The sequence below is a fragment of the Babylonia areolata genome, chromosome 27 (assembly GCF_041734735.1).
Source record: "Babylonia areolata isolate BAREFJ2019XMU chromosome 27, ASM4173473v1, whole genome shotgun sequence".
NCBI lineage: Eukaryota > Metazoa > Mollusca > Gastropoda > Neogastropoda > Buccinidae > Babylonia > Babylonia areolata.
This window is the reverse complement of record NC_134902.1, coordinates 8191360-8215772: the sequence shown is the minus strand read 5'-3', so window position 1 is coordinate 8215772 and position 24413 is coordinate 8191360. Positions and strand designations below refer to the sequence as shown.

General features: G+C 43.6%; 1 protein-coding gene across 6 annotated transcripts in view; it reads right to left on the bottom strand.

Annotated features, from left to right (window-relative positions):
- The window catches only part of LOC143301522 (uncharacterized), a 169358-nt gene that overhangs the window by 39904 nt on the left and 105041 nt on the right, over positions 1 to 24413 (bottom strand). For 5 of the 6 annotated variants that reach the window (XM_076615876.1, XM_076615880.1, XM_076615877.1 and 2 more), the window contains 6 exons: positions 15252 to 15550; positions 12528 to 12642; positions 7914 to 8020; positions 4942 to 5053; positions 4321 to 4457; positions 2288 to 2380 (listed from right to left, as the gene is read on the bottom strand). In XM_076615876.1, coding sequence (XP_076471991.1) covers positions 2288 to 2380; positions 4321 to 4457; positions 4942 to 5053; positions 7914 to 8020; positions 12528 to 12642; positions 15252 to 15550 — 863 coding nt within the window. Of the gene's footprint in view, positions 1 to 2287; positions 2381 to 4320; positions 4458 to 4941; positions 5054 to 7913; positions 8021 to 10621; positions 10716 to 12527; positions 12643 to 15251; positions 15551 to 24413 lie in introns of all 6 variants that reach the window. The other variant, XM_076615879.1, reaches the window with a different exon arrangement.

The following is a 24413-nucleotide window of genomic DNA, read 5'->3' as shown; positions in this document are numbered from 1 at the left end:
CATGTGATGTGTTGTGTTGTGTTGTGTTGGTGTATTGGGGGGTGGGGAGTGTTGGGGGGGGGGGGGGGGTTGTTCTTGAAAATGTGCTGTGCTGTACTGTACTGTGCTGTGCTGTGTTGCATTGCTCTGTGCTGTGTTGTGTTGTGTTGTGTTGTGTTACATTGTGTTGTGTTGTGTTGTGCTATGCTGTGTTGTGCTGTGTTGCATTGCTCTGTACTGTGTTGTGTTGTGTTGTGTTGCATTGTGTTGTGTTGTGTTGTGTTGTGTTGTGTTGCATTGTGTTGTGTTGTGTTGTGTTGTGTTGTGCTATGCTGTGTTGTGCTGTGTTGCATTGCTCTGTGCTGTGTTGTGTTGTGTTGTGTTGTGTTGTGTTGCATTGTGTTGCGTTGCGTTGTGTTGTGTTGTGTTGTGTTGTGCTATGCTGTGTTGTGCTGTGTTGTGTTGTGTTGTGTTGTGTTGTGTTGTGTTGTGTTGTGTTGTGTTGTGTTGTGTTGTGTTGTGCTATGCTGTGTTGTGCTGTGTTGCATTGCTCTGTGTTGTGTTGTGTTGTGTTGTGTTGTGTTGTGTTGTGTTGTGTTGTGCTATGCTGTGTTGTGCTGTGTTGCATTGCTCTGTACTGTGTTGTGTTGTGCTATGCTGTGTTGCATTGCTCTGTGTTGTGCTGTGCTGCGCTGTGTTGTGTTGCATTGCTCTGTGTTGTGCTGTGCTGTGCTATGTTGTGTTGCATTGCTCTGTGTTGTGCTGTGCTGCGCTGTGTTGTGTTGCATTGCTCTGTGTTGTGCTGTGCTGCGCTATGTTGTGTTGCATTGCTCTGTGTTGTGTTGTGCTGTGCTATGTTGTGTTGCATTGCTCTGTGTTGTGCTGTGCTGCGCTGTGTTGTGTTGCATTGCTCTGTGCAGTGCTTTGCTGCATTGTGTTGTGCTGTGCTGTGCTATGTTGTGTTGTGTTGCATTGCTCTGTGTTGTGTTGTGTTGTGCTGTGCTGTGTTGTGTTGCATTGCTCTGTGCTGTGCTGTGTTGTGTTGTGCTGTGCTGTGTTCTGTTGCATTGCTCTGTGCAGTGCTGTGCTGCGTTGTGTTGTGCTGTGCTGTGTTGCACTGCTCTGTGTTGTGCTATGCTGTGCTATGTTGTGTTGTGTTGCATTGCTCTGTGTTGTGTTGTGTTGTGCTGTGCTGTGCTGTGTTGTGTTGCACTGCTCTGTGCGGTGTGCTGTGCTGTGCTGTGTTGTGTTGCATTGCTTTATGCTGTGCTGTGTTGTGCTGTGCTATGCTGTGTTGCTTTGTATTGCACTGTGCCGCATAGTGTTGCGTTTTGTTGCACTGTGCTGCATTGTGTTGTGTTGTATTGTGCTGCGTTGTGTTGTGCTGTGCTATGCTGCGTTGTGTTGTGTTGTGGTGTGCTGCGTTGTGTTGTGCTGTGCTATGCTGCGTTGTGTTGTGCTGTGCTATGCTGCATTGTGTTGTGGTGTGCTGCGCTTTTTTGTGTTGTGTTATGCTGTGTTATGCTGAGTTGTGTTGTGCTGAGTTGTGTTGTGTTGCATTGTGTTGTGTTGTTATTGCATTGCATTGCGTTGTGTTGCAATGGGTCCATCTATCCACAGGAAATTGGATATTCCAAAGAGGTTGTCCACACAGATTTCACCAAAATTTCATTTACGTTCACACTTTTTATATCCAACTGTTCATACTGTATTGTAAAATCATCTGTGTTAAGCCTTTTAATGAACCGCTTGTAAAGAATATTGTCACTTGGCGTATTTTGGCAAGGAACACTGTTCTGAGACAAGGCTGATCAAGGATTCAGTATACTCTGACTGCATTGAGACTTTTGTCAAAGATCACAACTCTGCATTCAAAAGCGGCACAAGTTAGAACAATTCTGATTACTATGTTTTCAACTGAACATTAATTTTGACTTGAAATATCAATCATACGGTTCTTGTATGTTTTTCAAACCCTCATTAAAAGTATCTTACTTATACAGTTCTTAAATGTTTTCTTAACTCTCATTTAAAATATTTAACTCATACAGTTCCTAAATGTTTTCTTAACACTCATTTAAAATATCTAACTCGTACAGTTCCTAGATGTTTTCTTTATTAAAATGCTGCGATTCCAAAATGTTTCCTTAACTCTCACTTGAAATAGTCCAATCCTACAGTTCCTGAATGTTTTGTGTGGTGTGTTATGACATGCTGATACCAAGGGGCACACACACACACACACACACACACACACACACATACACACACACACACACACACACACACACGTGATGTGGATACCTACAGGGCTGACTGAGGGCTGGTGCTCCAGGTGTCGTCTGTCCCCTAATGAGGCCAGGATGCGTTTCCTGTGGCCCACCGAGGAGATGTCCAGCACCTGAAACACACAGGGTTCAGGGTTCAACTGCTACATCACGTAAGTCAGGGAATACACCAACAATCTGAAACATGTTTTGACCTGAAAATAGGGTACTTATGTGGAGCTGCATTCTTCTCATTAGAAGACATGACTCACTGTTCAATGTACCAGTTGCTTCAAACTACAGCATCAACAATTCCAGCTTTTTCTTAACTGGCGACAGACCCTGTTGGACATGTCAGTGCTGGAGACCCCTGTACACATGTGCATGCCAAGACACATTACCTGCATGTTTAATGTCTAATTCATTCATCTCAACCTGCTTAATCAATGTGGTTAATTACTGCAGTCAATCAAATATTAAAAAGTCTTTTCTAGTGGTAAGCAGCAGGGATTCTGATAAGATACACTGAGGGTCCCAAGGACTCTTTCAACATAAATCTGTAAGGCCACACTACGTTATAGATCACTCAAATTATACAATTCAATACACTCTAATGCTGCACATTCTAATTAAAACTGCAACAGTAAACACATACAAAGGCATAGTCAAATGCATTTAGGTTTCTGGACAAGGAAGTGGTTAAAGGAAAACAATTTCTTTTCATGGCATGTGATCCTATGTCAGACTGAAGCACTGATACAGGATCCTAGCCCAGATACTTGAGACAGTAGCTGCATTCTTTGCAGTTCTGATAGTCAAGATAGTTGAGACAGTAGCTGCATTCTTTGCAGTTCTGATAGTCAAGATACTTGAGACAGTAGCTGCAATCTTTGCAGTTCTGATGGTCATAGTTGGACACAACTATCACACATGCACAGCTGAGTTTATTGGCACATTTGCTCACACCATTAAGTTATTCAAGGCTTGCGACTCTTTTTATGTGTTTGTTCTACAGCTTTTCAGAACATCCCAGGGACCCAAGAGCCCTTTCCATGTTCAAGGTGTCAGGGACACAGCAATGCATGATCAGAAAGCTTCGGGGCAGGGGCACTACCAGGGGTCAGGCTGACCTGATGACCTGTTAGAGATGTGACATGTCCAAGAGACAGGACAAGACCCCAGCCTTGAATAACTTTGCTTAAACAGTGTCAGCCAATAGATGAATTCAACTTTGCATGTATGAAAGTCAGTCATGTCCGACTATGACCACCAGAACTGCAAAGGAGGCAACTACTGTCATGACTATCTGGGTGAGAATTTGATTCTAGTGGAGAGTTGCATCTCCTCTCTCTCAGCAAAGAGGGCTTTAGGGTTTTAGGACAGTGAGCACTGGGGATTGATCCCAAAGGCCAACTAGCCCCCACAGACTGCAGCACTAAGAGTCAGTGCAGTCTTCCTCCTTGTTTGAGAGTCAAAGTCCTTCACAAACGACTTAGCTGGAAATGAATTCCATTTGCAGTAGAGAAACTGTTACCATACAGCTCTCACTTTGCTGTTGGCCCCAAATGAGAAGTTCACGACCGTGGGACACTATAGTTAGAAGAGGAGAAGAGCAAGATGAATTTCACAAAACAAAACACCGACTAAAATGTCACAAACCAACGCAAACGATGCTAGATATATGAATCTGGAGACAAAAATGTCCCGGAAAGCCACAACAAACAACAATTTTGGCCGAGAGGAGCCAACAGATAGGCCTGGTTTGCATCAGTCTGACATGGTAAGATAGGAAAAACAAATAAAACTGCAAGCAGGAAAAAATACAAAGAAATGGGTGGTGCTGCAGTGTGGTGATGCGCTCTCCCTGGGGAGAGCAGCCCGAATTTCACACAGAGAAATCTGTTGTGATAAAAAGAAATACAAATACAAATGACACCAAATGTAAGCTTACGTCAGTCTCTGATATAAGTTAGGCATTCAGCTGGATACTCAACATATTACAAGTAAAAGGACAGTGGGGGTGGGTCATGGGGGGGCATAGGGGGGTGGGGGATGGGGGTGGAGTTGTACTGACCGTGCTGAGCTCCAGCTCCCACAGCTTGATGACGCGCAGCATGGTGTTGTACTTGTGTGACACAAAGGTGTCCAGGTACTGACCCAGCCGCAGCGTGTCCAGCCACTTGGACACTGACTCTGGCAACATGCGCTGGTCTGCACACCATCAGCATTATGACAACAACAATGACAGCAATAACAATGATAATGATAATAATAACAATACTACTGCTACTACTATCACTACTAATACTACAGTAGAGTGTTGGCCTAGAGGTAACGCGTCCACCTACGAAGTGAGAGAATCTGAGCGCGCTGGTTCGAATCATGGCTCAGTTGTCAATATTTTCTCCCCCTCCACTGGACCTTGAGTGGTGGTCTGGACGCTAGCCATCTGGATGAGATGATAAACTGAGGTCCCATGTGCAGCATGCACTTAGCACACGTAAAAGAACCCACAGAGACAAAAGGGTTGTTTCTGGCAAAATTCTGTAGAAAAATCCAAAAGAAATACCAAAGAAACAATAATATAGTATGGTGCATAGCGCAAACAGATAACAAGTAACGACATAGAGCACACACACACACACACCACACACACACACACACACACACACACACACACAGCGACACCCCTCACCAATGGGCTGAACAGGTGGTAAGCGTTGTGCAGCATTCACAATGGCTGTGCGGTGGTCCTCATTGGTGATCCCTATGTCGGCTAGGTCTTGGCCCTCAACTATGGAACCACCCTGCAGTACAACAGATAGTCACCTTTCAGGGGCCGTATTCAAGAGACATTCGTGCCTGCAGGTAAATATGTACCTGCGGGAAATCTGCCTGAAACAAGGCAAACTGCCAGAGGTTAAGCAATATCAGGAATTCAAGACCACACCTGCTGGTCTACAAACCCGAAGGCAATTTATCCTTACTGCCTGCAAAGGGTGACTGCCCATGAAGCAAAGGTAAATATGGCCGATCCTTTTGTAGCATTGTTTTTTTGGGGGGGTTTCAAGGGAAAACAGGCATGCTTAGTGGATAGCACGCTTTGCGAACTCTCCCGACAATGCTCTGAATTGCAGTGCTGTGAAAAGTAAAACTGGGAGCATGTGCAGAAGGGAATCACCGGGATTTTCAAGTATAGACGATGGGCTAGCTGCCTGTGCACACAGCGCGTCTTGAATACGAAGATAACTTATCCTTCACGTTAAACAGTACCCGCGGGTCAGTACCATGTCAAAAGTAACTTGCCTGAAGGCAAAATAAGTTTTACTTTGAATACAGCCCCAGGTAAAAATACGCAGAAAAACACAAGAATTTTTTTTTTTCAATTAAATAGGGGGAAAAGGAAACGGAAAAGGAAGAATGAAAGAGTTACACTCATCTCCCATACAGATATGATACACCAAGAAGTGAAACAGGGACACAGCAAGAAAACTGAGATCAAGACATTCATGCATGCGCACACGTACTGGTCATCAATAATTAACTCATTTTATACTGCCTGATGACTTCCTTCATTATACTCTCTGTACTGGCCGTTTGTTTCTGTTACAAGAAAAATATCTATAAAAAAAAAATTTTAAATGCAATTACATACAGCGGTGAAGTTTTGTGATGATACAAAGAATAGAATGGGCTAACATTTCGCAAAGTTTCAAAGCACTCACTTAATTATTGACTGATTTATCATATTTTGAAAAAAATCTGTGTTTTTCACAACTGACATAAAAGGGGTCAGTTTTTCTCATATAAGAGAAATTTTACAAAGGTGGTCTTTTGTAACCATAGAGACTTCCTAATTGTAGCAACTGAATGGGCAAATACATATGCACAGTGGATATCCACCATAGAATCAGTTTGCATTCATTTTGAGGCACAGTACTTGCTGAAGTTGACGGTGACACCATCTTGTCAAGTGAGCGAGCGAGAAGGGTGACTGTACGATTGCATGTATTGTACTCAAACAAAGGCATTTTCAGCCACAATAAAAGTACAGGTGCACTTTTGGGTTACTGTAGAACAGAGCTGTGCTGTTTAGTTTCACACAAATCTGTTAACCAATGAACTACAAATTTTTAAACTTGTGGTACGCTATAGCATACCACAGTAACAAAGTGGTATGCGCATGAGGTATGCTATAGGGTACCTTAGTATAGACAGAGTTAAGGCAATCTGAATTTCCCTAAATGTAAAAGAATCCTGTTGACATGGTTACAAAGACTTGCTTCAAAACCAAGATTGTCCAAATCAATGTCCAAAATTAAACTGAAAGAAAGTTTTCTCTCAAACTTTTGTGACAGGCTGCTTCATAAGAAGAACGATTGTAGCCTTCCATGTGGAAACGCCACCTCAGAATACTCAATTCAAGGTATGCAACTCACTCGTTCGACCGCTCCTTTGTCATTCTTTAGCGGCAGTTATTTCCCTTTGAATGAAAATGGTATGTATCTTCATAATTTCGAATATTTTTCCATGAAAAGTTAGGAGGAAAAGAATTACCCAAAATAAACATATCATTTGTGATTTTTTCTTGGCTGCTTATCTGAGAAATGTTGAGGATTCTGAAAAAGATTCAGCCAGTTCCAACTGAATTTCTAATTCTTTGCCATCAGGTTATCTGTGTGTGCAAAACAGCCTTGACGTTTGGCAGTACTATACTTTCACACTTTTCAAAGAAAACAAAAGCTGCTTCAGATATAAACCGGTCTACTATCTGTATTCAAAACTACAATGTTTCAAAATAAAAATTAACACTTGTTTTTAATGAAGTGCCCACCACTTGTTTTTTTCCTTGTTTTCCTTTTCAAACTTTTTTTTTCTTCTATTATTACAGTGTTTGGCAGTTTCCTAGCAGCTATCTCAGACCTGCAGCAAAGTCTGGCAGAGACAGAAGTCATCTCTGAAGGAAAACTGGGAAAGCCACGGAGAAAACAGAACTCTGCTGATATTTGTGCAGTCCATTCCTTGTGCGTGCATGTACTCTCTCCGATGCTTTCAAGACATACAATAGCTAGAGATCACACATGGATTCCACCCTCGATCCCAGTATTATCTACCAAGCTTCACTCCTTTTTACAAACTACATCTTTTTACTGAAATAATATAAGAGACCTGTCTGATCAGTCAAATCAATGTAGATTCATCAGGGCTAATAATGCTTTTAAAAACAAGCTTTAATCTAAAAACACATACAGCCAGTATATCTAATGCTCAGATGGTTTCTCGATTCAAAACATGCTTGCACCATCCAGTCGCAAAGGACAGTGGTCATAACCCTCTGTCAACTGATTGTGATTACACAAAAATGCACGTAAATAATAATAATAATAATAATATAATAATAATAATAACAATAATGTGAATATAACGCATACCCTGCAGCTCAAAATACATTTAACACTACATGTGGTATGGATAAATTAGAGAAATATAATAGTTAAGAAACTGAAAATACAAACTCGCTTAATATATCATTTTTAAAAAAACAACAACAGTGTAACATCTCTAACAATGCCCACACATCTTCAAACACACACACACACACCTTCAAACACACACACACACACACACACACACACACACACACACAGAACACTTTCCATGCATTACCAAGAAGTCGGTGTCATCAAAGCCGTTGGCCACCAGGGTGTTTTCATACTGACCCAGCCCCAGACTGTCCAGCCACTCCCCCACACTCTGTATCATGTGATGGCCCCCTGCAACACACTGCCCTTGTCAGCACCACTCTTCACAGCCAGCTTTCCATCAGGCTTCAGCAACATGAATGATGCTGTGAAAAACATTGATGCCAGCACAGACATGATAGTATCAAAGGCATAATGTGCTAGCAGTGCACAGCAATGATGAGTTTAGGCGTACATTTGACAAGATATACTTGATATCATAGCGTCATAATACTTTACATTATACCGTCGTAATGCTTGACATCATGCCATTGTAATGCTTGACATCATACTGTTATAATACTTGACATCATACTGTTATAATACTTGACATCATACCACCATAATACTTGACATCATACTGTCATAATACCTGACATCATACTGTCATAATACTTGACATCACACCACCATAATAACTGACATCATATTACCGTCATAATTCTTGACATCATACTACTGTCATAATATGTGACATCATACCACCATAATACCTGACATTATACCATCATAATGAATTCACCTACATTTCACCATTCCCTGTAAGTACTTTATTTCTAACAACTTAAACTTTAGTGTCAACACATGTGAACAAATCGAACAGTAATTCTATAAAATCAGGTTCAGTAAACGCTTTCTGGATGCATTTCTAAACATCCTGCATTCTGATGATGTTTGGATGATGCTGAAACGCAAGTTATACCAGCATTGGTTTACAGCATCTAATCCTTCCAGTCTGTGTATGATCACTTCAGTAATAAGCAATTCGTCCATAAAAACAAAATCATTCAGATCATTCATGATACTACAGGCAGAAAATGGAGAACAATGAGAGGTGCAAAACTCTTTGAACTATGATTCACATGAGAAACACAACAACAATTTTAATATTGTCCTATATCATGCTATAATGTTACCCACAAGCTAATTTTCATTTTCCTTGTATTCTTTTAATGACATGAAACTGACTTGAATAATTGACCGTAAAGTTTGGTCTATAAGCAGCGACTTTTTACCCCAGCTTCAACCTCTGCGGCTTATATAATGATGCGGCTTATCTTCGGATTTTAATGATCCCGGGAGTGTCACGTTCTCGTCTATTCTTAGCTGCCCTTCAACTCACCAAAATCATGATTTCTGTCCATGAATTTTTGGATGAGCTTCAGGATAGTGCGCTAACTGTTCACGTATTATAAATCAAATCTGCACACATTAAAGCCTTCAGATCAGCATTCAGTTCTACTCTGCTCAAGCGTACACCCTCATCATGCTGAAAACGCGACGTTATGCCTATGATGCAGCCTTCAAATTGAAGGTGATCGACCTAGCAGACGACAGTGCAAGCGACGAACCAGCAGCGTCCTCCACCTTCATGTTCATGAAGTGAAAGCGAGGCTGAAGTCAGTGACAAGATAGCGGAGGAAGCTGTGCTGGTTCCCTTCAACTCGGACACTGAAGATGAAGATTTTAGTGGATTCAGTGAGCTGGAAGACGTTGAATAAATGTGACTATCCCTAAATTATGGATCTTATTTTCGTTGTGTTTATTTATTATTTTTTTGTGGCACTAGCAGTATTTTCGCTTGCTTTTCTTTGTGTTGTTCCCGCTTGTGTTTATTTCATAACCTACAGTATCAACAGCTTTTCTGTAGTATCGGTATGTGTTCCGGTACCGGAAATAAGTGCAGCTTATAAACTGGTGCGGCTTATGTATGTATAAAGTTCAATTTTTTCCAAAATTTAGTGGGTGCAGCTTATATAACAGTGCGCTCAATAGACCGAACTTTACGGTAACTGATTGACTGAATAATAATAATAATTCATTTCTGACTGATTGAATGATTACTAATAACAGTTGATTTCTATTGCCTCTTTCATTTCTAGAATCACCCCCCTCCCCTTCACTTCTCATGCCCATGCACACCATCACCTACAAAAAGTACAGTGTTTTCTGATTTGTAAATGGAATGCATAATGCAGCAAGGCACGTGATGACTGTTCATACCATGGTTTCTTACAACAACCAGGGCACATCTATATCCATTCAGCTGGAGCGAGTCTACATTGCATGTTCTGTTGTGGGCCTGTGCACATCCACTGTCCCTGTTTATCTTGTTTACTGGTCAGAATGAATCACTGATAATTACCCTGTACCAATCCGATGGCCAAGGACAAAATCAAAGGAGTGCATGTGGCAGTTTTTGGAGCAAACAATAATGGGAAATAATTCTATAAAAAATAAAATAAAAAACTACAGTATCTCAACAATAAGAATTTTGATTCTATCAGGTATATTCCCAATTTTTTATAAGAAAAAGACTTTTTTTTCCAAAACATATCTGAACTGGCATGAATGTAACTGAAGGCAAAAGAATACCCAATTAACAACTTTTTTTTGTCAACAGTCTGTCTCGAATAATGATGTTAGGTGCAGGCAGACATGGTTATTATAACTGTAGTAGCTGATCCATCAATATGAACTCAGGCAGAATTATTTAGACAACAGTTTCAAAAACCTGCACCATACACAAGTCAATAACATCAGCACAACTATAAGCTATTAGTTGTATGTCATCATTACACAAATAAAAACAAAAACAAAAAAAAGGAGTAAAAAGAAACCACAGCCTACTACCTGCTAATGACTTGGTAAAGCTGGCTTCATATTCCCTTACAAAGACGGACTCGCGTGCCATGCCCACGCCAAACTCCTCCAAAGTGGCCGCTATCTACATTCACATGGACAGACAGCAAAAACCACATGCATAAGAACTTCATGCAGGCATTCACCTATGTAGAATTAAATGTATACAGAGATAGTGACAAGAGAACAAAAAAAAAGTTATTCAGATTCTAGAAGCGTTCTACAACTGCTGCATTCCAGACTCGTGTTGACCAGGCAGACATTCACTGCAGATGTTCTCTAAAAGAAATGAGAGGTTACTGTGAGGAGTAATAACATGCATGAATCAGTCTATGAAATCAAGTATACAGTTCCATGATGCGGTGACATAACTAACTGAGTCATGCCAGGCATGCCTGCTGTCCTGAGACAGTGCTGCCTCATGGCCACCTCATCAGCAACCAGTGTTTGTCACACCTCAACAGCAACCAGTGTGTGTCACACCTCAACAGCGTGTGTCACACCTCAACAGCAACCAGTGTGTGTCATCAGCAACCAATTTCACACCTCATCAGCAACCAGTGTGTGTCATCAGCAACCAGTGTGTGTCACACCTCAACAGCGTGTGTCACACCTCAACAGCAACCAGTGTGTGTCATCAGCAACCATTCACACTCAACAGTGGTCACACACCAGGTGTGTCAACTCAACACACGTGTGTGTCATCAGCAACCAGTGTGTGTCACACCTCAACAGCAGACAGTGTGTGTCACACCTCAACAGCAACCAGTGTGTGTCATCAGCAACCAGTGTGTGTCACACCTCAACAGCAGACAGTGTGTGTCACACCTCAACAGCAACCAGTGTGTGTCATCAGCAACCAGTGTGTGTCACACCTCAACAGCAGACAGTGTGTGTCACACCTCAACAGCAACCAGTATGTGTCATCAGCAACCAGTGTGTGTCATCAGCAACCAGTGTGTGTCACACCTCAACAGCAGCAGTGTGTCACAACCATGGTGTCACACCTGCAACCAGAGTGTGTCATCAGCAACCAGTGTGTGTCACACCTCAACAGCAACAGTGTGTGTCCAGCAACCATGGTGTCAACAGCAACCAGTGTGTGTCATCAGCAACCAGTGTTTGTGTGTCACACCTCAACAGCAGACAGTGTGTGTCACACCTCAACAGCAACTAGTGTGTGTCATCAGCAACCAGTGTGTGTCACACCTCAACAGCAGTGTGTGTCACACCTCAACAGCAACCAGTGTGTGTCATCAGCAACCAGTGTGTGTCACACCTCAACAGCAGACAGTGTGTGTCATCAGCAACCAGTGTGTATCACACCTCAACAGCAGTGTGTGTCACACCTCAACAGCAACCAGTGTGTGTCATCAGCAACCAGTGTGTGTCACACCTCAACAGCAGTGTGTGTCACACCTCAACAGCACAGTGTGCGTCACACCTGAACAGCAACCAGTGTGTGTCACACCTCAACAGCAGTGTGTGTCACACCTCAACAGCAGTGTGTGTCGCACCTCAACAGCAACCAGTGTGTGTCACACCTCAACAGCACAGTGTGTGTCACACCTCAACAGCAACCAGTGTGTGTCACACCTCAACAGCACAGTGTGTGTCACACCTCAACAGCAGTAATCTGAAGAAGACAGGCATCACATCATCCCAAATCACACTAGGTGAACAGATGTTTAACTGTGCTTCCCAAATCACACTAGGTGAACAAACTGAACAAGACAGGCATCATACTGTCCCAAATCACACTAGGTGAACAAACTGAACAAGACAGGCATCATATTGTCCCAAATCACACTAGGTGAACAAAGTGAAGAGACAGGCATCATTCAATGTGTCAGGCAGCGGACCAGCATGCCAGGTGTGTCCATCACCAGCAGTGTACCTCTGCCGGTCAACAGGCGGCCAAGCTGGGAGTCAAAGTCCTGAGAGAAATCCACATGAAGGTAATCCCCTGAGGAGCTAATCCGTCCCCCATAGCTGGACACAATGTCGGCAATCTGTGTGCAACAACATCACCTGTCACTGCCAGATGTCAGTACACAGTACAACACACAACAACATCACCTGTTACTGCCAGATGTCAGTACACAGTACAACACACAACAACATCACCTGTCACTGTCACTGCCAGATGTCAGTACACAACACGACACAAAAACATCACCTGTCACTGTCAGGTCACATGTCAGTTCAGAGCACAACACACAACAATGTCACCTGTCACTGTCACTGTCAGGTCACAGTACACAGCACAACAACATCACCTGTCACTGTCACTGTTTGGTCACAGTACACAGCACAACACACAACAACATCACCTGTCACTGTCAGATCACAGTACACAGCACAACACACAACAACATCACCTGTCACTGTCACTGTTTGGTCACAGTACACAGCACAACACACAACAACATCACCTGTCACTGTCAGGTCACAGCACAACACACAATAACATCACCTGTCACTGTTTGGTCACAGTACACAGCACAACACACAACAACATCACCTGTCACTGTTTGGTCACAGTACACAGCACAACACACAACAACATCACCTGTCACTGTCAGGTCACAGCACAACACACAATAACATCACCTGTCACTGTCAGTTCACAGCACAACACACAACAACATCACCTGTCACTGTCAGGTCACAGCACAACACACAATAACATCACCTGTCACTGTTTGGTCACAGTACACAGCACAACACACAACAACATCACCTGTCACTGTCAGATCACAGTACACAGCACAACACACAACAAATCACCTGTCACTGTTTGGTCACAGTACACAGCACAACACACAACAACATCACCTGTCACTGTCAGGTCACAGCACAACACACAATAACATCACCTGTCACTGTCAGTTCACATGTCAGTTCAGAGCATAACACATAACAATGTCACCTGTCACTGTTTGGTCACAGTACACAGCACAACAACATCACCTGTCACTGTCAGGTCACAGTACACAGTACACAGTACACAGTACAACACACAACAACATCACCTGTCACTGTCACAGCCAGGTCACAGTACACAAAACAACACACAGCAACATCACCAGTCACTGTCAGGTCACAGTACACAGTACAACACACAACAACATCACCTGTCACTGTCACTGCCAGATGTCAGTACACAACACAACACACAACAACATCACCAGTCACTGTCACTGCCAGATGTCAGTACACAACACAACACACAACAACATCACCTGTCACTGTCACTGTCACTGCCAGATGTCAGTACACAACACAACACACAACAACATCACCAGTCACTGTCACTGCCAGATGTGAGTACACAGCACAACACCCAACAACATCACCTATCACTGTCAGGTCACAGTACACAGCACAACACACAACAACATCACCTGTCACTGTCACTGCCAGATGTCAGTACACAACACAACACACAACAACATCACCTGTCCCTGTCACTGCCAGGTCACATGTCAGTTCAGAGCACAACACACAACATCACCTGTCACCGGCACTGCCAGGTCACAGTACACAGCCCAAGTACACAACAATAACACCTGCATGAAAAACCTTAACTGTTTATGCAAATCAGACTGCAAGCATTTTTTAGGTAAAATACTATTTAAAAAAAAACAAAAAAGCTGTTGCTGAAGTATTCATCAAAGTCCTGACTGTTTCTCAGGAACCAACGATGACGATGTGCAGTGTCATCATCAGTGGACATGTATGTGGCTCCAGAGCCTGAAGTGTGAGGCACACATGCAGGCCCAGGTACAGTACAGTACAGTATAGTGCAGTACACAACAGTACACTGCAATATGTACAATACTGTGTCCAAATTTCAAACTTTGCAAAGCTTAGGTTTCCAAATCAAAACCAAAAATTCAAAACCCTTTCTAGGACAGTGAACATTACATTATCACAGTAACCTTTAAAACAAACCAAAACAAAGTGAGACCTGTGGCAAGCCTTGACCCATTCCATACAATAATGAAGAAAATAAACAAATAAGGTGCGTCAAACCCTGACCCATTCCATATAATAATGAATAAAACAAACTAAACCTTGACCCATTCCACACAATAATATATAAAACAAACAAGGTGCATCAAACCCTGACCCATTCCATATAATAATAAATAAAACAATCTAAACCTTGACCCATTCATTATAATAACATATAAAACAACCAAATAAGGTGTGTCAAACCGCTGACCCATTCCATATATTGATAAATAAAACAAATCTGGCCTGGGTCCATTCTATACAACAACATATAAAACAAGTGAATAAGGTGTGTCAAACCCTGACCCATTCCATACAATAATAAACAAAACAAACTAAACCTTGACCCTTTCTGTGCAACAACATGTATTAAACAAATAAGATGTGTCAAACCGTGACCCATTCATTAATGATAAATAAAACAAACTTGACCTGGGCCCATTCCATAACATATAAAACAAACAAACGAATATGGTGCATCAAACCCTGACCCATTCCATATAATAATGAAATCAAACAAACTAAACCTTGACCCATTCTATATAATAACATATATATATATATATATAAACCATAACAAAACAAACGATGTGTGTCCAACCTTGGCCCATTCCTCAGAGTCGTCAAAGTTGTCGTCTGCCTTGCGGGCCGAGTCACGGCCTGTCTGCTGCCTGCCCCTGGAGGCGGCCCCCGAGCCCCCTGTCATCTCCTCGATCTCCCCCAGGACCCGGTCAGCGTCAAAGACATCGGGGCTCTCCTCCCTCTCCATCAGGGGGTCAAAGGTGACGATGGTGGAGGGGGTGGAGCGATGTTTGGAGCGCACCGTCTTCACCACTACATTTTCACAGATCTGCGACACCACGTTGCGGGAGCCGCCCGGCGTGGACCCCTTCAGGAGACCTGCAGGGACAGAGGGGGAGCAAAGGCTTAAGGACTGTGACATTCAATTCAATTCAGTTCAATTCAATTCAAAATACTTTATTGTCTGCTTGAAACCCAGACCCTAACAGACTCTGAATTGGCTGCTGAGCGTCTTAATCATTCTACCACCTACAGAGCAATGCAATACAATCCAATGCAGTCCAATACAATATAATACAGTACAAAACAACAGAGTACTGCCACTCAAGTTATGGGAGAGGGGTGGAGAGGAGAGGGGTGGGCATGGGGTGGAGGGCACTGCTCTAAAAATACATGGATAGCTCATTGGCCAGTAAAGCTGAAGCCAGCTGGACGCCATATTGTTTCTCATATCCGGCCGTCAGTCCATTGACAAGTCGTCTGCTTCTGAACTGTAACAGTGTATCTTCGATGAAATCATGTTATGCTTGCCCCCATGACATGCTAAAATGTTGTGTCTTGATGTAAATCTGCCAATGGTTTATCTACCAAAGTTATTACAGGAAAACAGAGCAGTGACACATGGCGCAAACTTGCAGTGGAGACACACACAGGAATGTCAGCTAAACTAACGCCGCGAGCAAGTGAAAACTTTGCTGTGAAGCTCGGGTACACATATGAAGTCACCGCTTCATGCTATACTGACACGAGAAGCAAAATGGCTGATTGAACACTTCAGCTGGCTTCAGTTAGCAAAGGGGCTCAAAGAAGGCATGCGCTATCCATGTATTTTTAGAGCAATGGGTGGAGGGTGGTTCCTGGCGGGGCGGTCACTGACATCAGGGCAGTGCATCAGACAGCTGGGGTCAGCGACTGGAGATGAACACATACACCACAAGGGAATATCCTTCAGAAGCCAACACAGACAACAAAAAAACCCCAAAAGACCACAACTACACCCCATCCCCTACCCACACACACACTAACATTCTCTCTCTCTCCCACTCTCTCTCAGTCATAGACAGACAGACACAGAGACACGCACTGAGAGAGCTGTGTGTGTGTGTGTGTGTGTGTGTGTGTGAGGGAGAGAAAGAGAGAGGGGAATGGAGGGGAAATGAGACGGGGGGGGGGAGAGAGAGAGGGAGAGACAGACAGACAGACAAACAGACAGAGACAAAAGAGACGGAGTGAGACGGTTCTAAGCACAGAACCCGATATCCACGAAGCGAAGTAGTGGTAATGAAGTACTGATTATTCTTCACAGTGTGTGCGGTAATGGTGGATCCCACGCCCTACCCCCACCAACGCACGGCCAATGAGGAACTCGTCAACATTCCCATTCCAGCAGGGAGGTTCCATCAACAAGTAGATGGGGGTTCAGCCTGCTGCAGCCTCCAGCCAAATAATCCATCCGTGAAACTACTTTGCCTTGCACAACAAACACCGCTGCCGACTTTCAAGTCCCCAAACGGCACCACTAACCTATATTTTACTGCTCTCTCTCTCTCTCTCTCTCTCTCTCCTCTCTCTCTCTCCCACCACCCTCCCTCTCTCTCTCTCACTCCCACCATCCCTTTCTCCCTCTCTCTCTCTGACCACCCTCTCTCTCTCTGTTTCTCTCTCTCACCACCCTCTCTCTATCACCACCACCACCCTCTCTCTCTCTCCCTATCTCTCTCTCTCTGTCTCTCTCACCACCACCCTCTCTCTCTCTCTCTCCCACAGGGTTGAGGAGTACGGGTGCTGACTGACTGACTGACACAGTGACAGGGGCTGACTATGTTAGCAATGTTTGTGTAAGTGCACCCCAGGGAACTGTACCCCCCCCCCCCCCCCTCCCTACCGCCCCACCACCCCTGCCAGTCCGTGAAGCATCAGTGGAGACTGCAACTGAGCTCACCTCATCCCCTGTTATATCCCCTGCGAAAAAGAAAAAGAAACGGAAAACAACACACACACAGAGACAGAGAGAAAGAGAGAGAGAGAGAGAGAGAGAGATCCTCCAAGATGCCATCTTGTAGAAATAAAAAATATAAAAACAATAAAAAAAATATTTAAAAAAACACCTTCCAGAACGCCATCCGATAGGACCTCACCTGCGTCAGGTGTACCTCCCCCCACCCCCGTGTGTGTGTGTGTGTGTGTGTGTGTGTGTGTGTGTGTGTGTATGTATGTGCGTGCGTGCGTGTGTGTGTGTGTGTGTGTGTGTGTGTGTGTGTGTGTGTGTGTGTGTATACACGCATGCATACGGGTGTGTTCAAGCATATGTTCAAATGGGTGAATATGAGCTTGACTGGTGGTCAAGAATCGTACATCTGTGGAGCAGAGGAATGCAGTTAGAAAGACGTGCAAATGAAATCCTATACCCGCCACTGCCCGGGAGGGAGAGGAGGTAGTGAGACGTCAAGATGATCATTCTCGGACACGCCAAAGCGACCTGTGAGATGTTTCAAAATCAAGCCTGACCTGGGTACATTGATTTTGTAACCATCTGATCCGCTATTCCATCGCCTTCTGATCTTGTTGTTCAACAAAATGTGTTCGTTTTATGAAAAGAAGAATTGCTGTCATGAGCCTACATCTGCCTGTGGACAAACGTTTCAGCCGTGCGCACACACACACACACACACACACACACACACACACACAACCAGCATGCGTATTGTGGGAAGCAGCGGGCAGAGAAGCGCTCCCCTACCTCCCTCCCTCCCCTCACTGGGCTAACAGTGGTGCATGTCAGCACAGACAGCTCGGCACATAGTCTACTGTAGGGCCACGGGTGGTGTACAGGGGCAGAGTAATGAAATGAACTCTGTAATGACTTCTAACAACATTACACACACAGCTTGAAGAACGGGGGCCGGCGCTTTCTGGCTAACGCTCTGGCAACGGTCTGACACCAACTGGAGTTGGAAGAGCGACGACGACGGAGCAACGATAACTGTCTGGCAACCCATCTCACAAGGACGAATTAACGTACAAGGTAAAATGAAAGAAACATTTCAACCATGTCTTACTGTAAGTATCCTTTTCTCTTTTTTTTTCTTTCTTTTTTCCACCAGTGCTATGGACAGCCTTGAAGCGCGGTGGGCAGAGTAGTTTTTCAGGACGAAACATTTCACTGACTGACAGTTCTGGGGAAGAAGGTTAGGGCGGAGCGAATTATCAAACCGTCATTATCTCTGACATGTAGCGCGCCAACATTGTTTGTGGAACGAGGGTAGAATTAAATGAATACTTAAACAAGTGACGGGACAAAATCAACATTTCAAATAATTCTGTGACAGACAACAGGAAAGGAGAATTTGATTCTGGGGACGGAAAACGGACGAAATGGACAGGTGATCTTATGTCTGATATAAAAAAAAATAATAATAAAATAAAAAAAGGAGTTAATCTTGAATTAATTCCCTTTGACGGACAAGTTACAGAGCCAGGCGAGGGCGGTACAAAATGAACTCCAGGAATTAGCGCCCGCCCCCACCCCTCTTTCTCTCAGCATGAATCAAACATCAATTCTGTTTGACGTGGCCGCTGACAGCATTTTGTTGTGGCTGTGATGTGTTGGTATCTCCATATACACCCTCCTTGAAAGGATTATGGCCTGATACTGAATAAATTACTCTCCCTACTCCCCTCTCTCTCCATCTGTGTGTGTGTGTGTGTGTGTGTGTGTGTGTGTGTGTGTGTGTGTGTGTGTCCTCCATCCCTGCCTCCCTCCCTCCCGTTCTCTTTTTGAATTCCATATAATTTTATTTTCCTTATACATAAAAGATTAAAAAACAAGAGAGGCAAGGCCTTCAAGACTCACTTGTGATACACTTTAAAAAAAATCCAAGCTTTTTATGTATTGAGTATAATTTCAAAATGTAATGTTTAAGATGTGAAAGATCAGTTTAAAGCAAATTAACTCCCCTAGCATTAATTACAGAGTAATGTCCCTTTTTTACTATCTGCACCAAAACGTTTGCAAAATAAATAAAACTTCCATGCTTAGCAAAAGAAGTTCCTGTTTGAACAAAAAATGATAATAATGACAGCTCTTGTTGTTGGGTCAGAATATCAGATCAAAGTGCCAAGTTTAGAGAATACAAAAAATATAAATATAACAGTAAATGCAGTTTGCACATAATTAGGCTTTTTTTTCTTTTCTTTTTTTGTGCCCATCCCAGAGGTGCAATATTGTTTTAAACAAGATGACTGGAAAGAACTGATTTTTTCCTATTTTTATGCCTAATTTGGTGTCAACTGACAAAGTATTTACAGAGAAAATGTCAATGTTAAAGTTTACCACGGACACGCACGCACACACACACACACACACACACACACACAGAGACAACCGAACACCGGGTTAAAACATAGACTCACTTTGTTTACACAATTGAGTCAAAAATGGAATGACATACACATAAAATGGTGCACATCACATTTAAAAATAGAAAAGAAAACACAATATGTCATAATGTATGCACACAATATCTCAAAATCACAGCAATTGTTTAAACGTCATATATATATATTTCTAAACACAAAACTACACAAATGAGAGACAGACAGACAGACAGACTGCGCACGCGTTTGCCTGTGTGTGCCACGATATTATGCACGTGCTCTTGCGTTCAATAAAACATGTTTGGGCGCGCGCCATGTCTGTCTGTCCATCCATGTCTGTCTGTCTGTCTGTCTGTCCATCCATGTCTGTCTGTCTGTCCATCCATGTCTGTCTGTCTGTCTGTCTGTCCATCCATGTCTGTCCATCCACCAGTCCATCAGCACGTGAGTAAATGTGCAGCGTCAGCATCCTTCTTTAGTACCACTGACCTGTACACCACGTGCTTGTAAACTAAACATCTCAGTGTTAGTGCAGTGGCGCTATGGTGCTCCTTGAATACAGGATGGACAGACACAGACATTTCTGTTCCAGGCACTAGGATGTGTGTCCCTACGTTTAAGTATAATATATACATTTTTCGGGCCCATGGTTTTTACGCTCCACACTCTGGCTCTGTCGGGAATTAAGAGTGTTGGGACTGAACGCTTGGGCAGAAAAGGCGTATTTAGGCCTGTTTTGCAACATCTCCATTGGCTCCCTGTCTCACAAAGAATGAAGTATAAGATCGGCACTCTATGTTATAAATGTGTTCACAAATCTGCCCCTTCCTATCTTTGTGGCTGCCTTCACCTCTGCACTCCATCTCGCTCTCTACGATCGGCTTCGGATCCACACTGTTTACGGATACCCAGATTCAAACACTCCACTGTTGGACGCCGTTCTTTCTCTGTCTCTGGATCTTGTATTTGGAATGAACTTCCTCTTTCGCTTCGTCAAGTCTCCGCACTCAGCTCTTTCAAGTCTGGCCTTAAAACCTACCTCTTCACAAGATAGCCTCCCTCCCCTGCCTCTTCCTTGTCTTCAGTTTTCTTCAGTTTTAGGGTTATGCATATGTGTGAATGACTAGTGTGGAAGCGCTTAGATTTGTCTCTGCAAAAGATTCAGCGCTATTTTAGTACTATTATTATTATTATTATTATAATCATCTCCTGGTCATTGGTGCGATGTGTGGTGAGAGTGAAAGACGCCATCTCTCTCTCCGCTGCTTGCCCTCACTTCACCTCCCCTTACCACAGCTAAAGACAAACATCCCGCGGCAGTCCCTCACTGAGATGTAGTAGTCAGGTCAATACCGTCTCTCCTTTTAACGGAAACTTCTCCAACTTCTCTTTCCTTCCCCAGCCTCTGTGAGTCTGTTCTGTCTGTCTGCCTCTCACTTTTGTGTTAATACTCCCTCATTTTTTCTCTTGTGTCAATACTCCCTCATTTTTTCTCTTGTGTTAATACTCCCTCATTTTTTCTCTATCTTGACAGTACCATAGTCCCCCTCCACCCCATCACCCCACCCCCCGTCTCTCTCTCACTCTTCCAGTTCAATGGTCAAAGACGCTGAGATTTACAGTATCCAGGTAAGTGGTTAAAGGCACTACTGAATCGATGCTGGACGGAAGCAAACTTTTTCTTTACTTCATGTTTTTCGTTGTTTCAAAGGGTATTAATTGCCTCCTGTTCATTTTCACTGATGACTGATTTCAGAGAAGACAGGATGCTGGGAATGTGCTGTGCCCGTTATGGGGCCCTTTGATCGTTCATGACTGTTCTCTGATCGTTCATCACTGAATCACTGATCTCTGATTGTTCATGACTGAACTCTGATAGTTGATGACTGATCCTTGATCGTTTATGGCTAATCTCTCTGATCGTTCATGGCTGATTTTTCATGGCTGATCTCTGACTGTTCATGGCTGATCTCTGACTGTTCATGGCTGATCTCTGATTGTTCATGGCTGATCTCTGATAGTTGATGACTGATCTCTGATTGTTCATGACTGATCTCTGTTCATGGCTGATCTCTGATAGTTCATTACTGATCTCTGATTGTTCATGACTGATCTCTGATTGTTCATGACTGATCTCTGACTGTTCATGGCTGATCTCTGATTGTTCAAGACTGATCTCTGACTGTTCATGGCTGATCTTTTATTTTTCATGGCTGATCTCTGACTGTTCATGACTGATCTCTGACTGTTCATGGTTGATCTCTGATTGTTCGTGACTGACCTCTGACAGTTCATGACTGATCTCTGATCGTTTATGGCTGTTCTCTGACTTCATGGCTGAACTCTGTTGTTCATGGCTGATCGTTCATGACTGATCTCTGTTCATGGCTGATTTCTGATTGTTCATGGCTGATCTCTGATAGTTGATGACTGATCTCTGATTGTTCATGACTGATCTCTGTTCATGGCTGATCTCTGATAGTTCATTACTGATCTCTGATTGTTCATGACTGATCTCTGATTGTTCATGACTGATCTCTGACTGTTCATGGGTGATCTCTGATTGTTCATGACTGATCTCTGATTGTTCATGGCTGATCTTTTATTTTTCATGGCTGATCTCTGACTGTTCATGACTGATCTCTGACTGTTCATGGTTGATCTCTGATTGTTCGTGACTGACCTCTGACAGTTCATGACTGATCTCTGATCGTTTATGGCTGTTCTCTGACTTCATGGCTGAACTCTGTTGTTCATGGCTGATCGTTCATGACTGATCTCTGTTCATGGCTGATTTCTGATTGTTCATTACTGATCTCTGATAGTTGATGACTGATCTCTGATTGTTCATGACTGATCTCTGTTCATGGCTGATCTCTGATAGTTCATTACTGATCTCTGATTGTTCATGACTTATCTCTATCACCATGGCGCCATGGGAAGCTCGGTGTCAAAAGTATCGTCCACCTGGGAACATGACACATCTTCAGTTTCATTCCTTCTCTGGATATAACCACTTCCTTTAAGTTTGTATCCACACGTTTAAAAAGAAAAAAAAAGAAAAAAAAAAGAAGCATGTTTTCGTAAACTAGTTTTTGTTGCTCTTAATACGGGCCATTCACCTGAATACCGCTTTCATTTCGATTTTGCCGCCAAAGCTGTGTCGGTACTGCTTGCGTTGCTAAATGTGTGCCAGCAGCTCTATCGTGTCCATGTAATTATTATCATCATTCTTGTTCAATCTGATTGTGCACCAGTGGTGTGTACACGCGCGCATGTCAGGGTGAAAAGGAGTAGGGAGCGCGTGCAGTGGAAATGAGGTGGAGTAGGAGGGTGGGGTTGGGGGGGGGGGACCCAAAATCTCTACAAACAGCTCTACTGAACTGAACTTCGGGTGGGTGGTAGGCGGAAAGAGAAAAAAGGCAGACAGAGGGAGGCAAAGAGAGACAGACAGAAAGAATGGTAGAAAGACAGCAGGGGAAAAGCAGTGAGGAGGCGGAAATTCCAGCACAGAAAAAAAGCAACAACCAATAAGCAGACACAAAAATAGACAGACTGACAGACAGACAGACAGACAAATCAGACTGGGACGGATGGGTATACAGATAACGACACACACACGTACACGCATGCCTGCATACATAGGTAGACAGGTATGTGCCTCCTCTGTCTACAGTCATGCTGGCAGCCACAACTAGAAGCTACCCTGATATATTTGCATCTGCGAGAACTGCAGCATCTATACACCCCCTGTGCCCCCCAACGCCCACCCTCATCCCCCTAACCCCCTCCCCCCAGCCCTCTGCCGCCAGGTGCACAGTTAAGAACAGACATGTCTACAGACATGCAGGCAATGCGTCCATTAAACAAAATAGTGAAGTGGTTCTCACACCCTCTCTTTCCCTTCTGACCGAGGCTGTGTGTACGCGCGCGCGCGCGTGTGTGCGTGCGTGCGTGCGTACGCGTGTATAAGTGTGCATGTGTGAGAGTGTACGTGTGTCTTTCTCTCTCTCTCTGTAGATGCGCGTATTTTACTAAATACCCATAACACTACATGTTCTGGACAATGTTACAGCAAATAACCAAAGAAACAACGTCGGACGACCGCATTTGAATTTTCATAAGAAATTACCATTTTAACTGAAGCACGCACACGCACGTGCCTGCTCACACACACACACACACACACACACACACACACACACACACACACACACACACACACACACACACACACACACGGCACTATAAATTGTACCAGAAATCAGTGTGGCCAATACAGCAGTCTTTGCCGTGTATTATAACACCGTTACTGGTTAACAGAAACCGAGGGAATGAAGGGGAGTGTGGAGTATGCAGAGGGATAGCAGAAATAAAGGAAGGAAAGATGGTAAATGAAGAATAAATGAAGGAAAGAGGGAAGAAAGAAAGAGCTGAGGAGAGAAAGGCGGCATTCAAATCAGCGAGGCCCAGATCAAACAGAGGTCTGTTTTGAAGGCAAGCTGTCAGACACACCTCAAGGTCTTCACGTCTTCTGGGGACCGTCCTGCCACTGTTGTTCCTTCGTCTGAACACACAAGCGCAC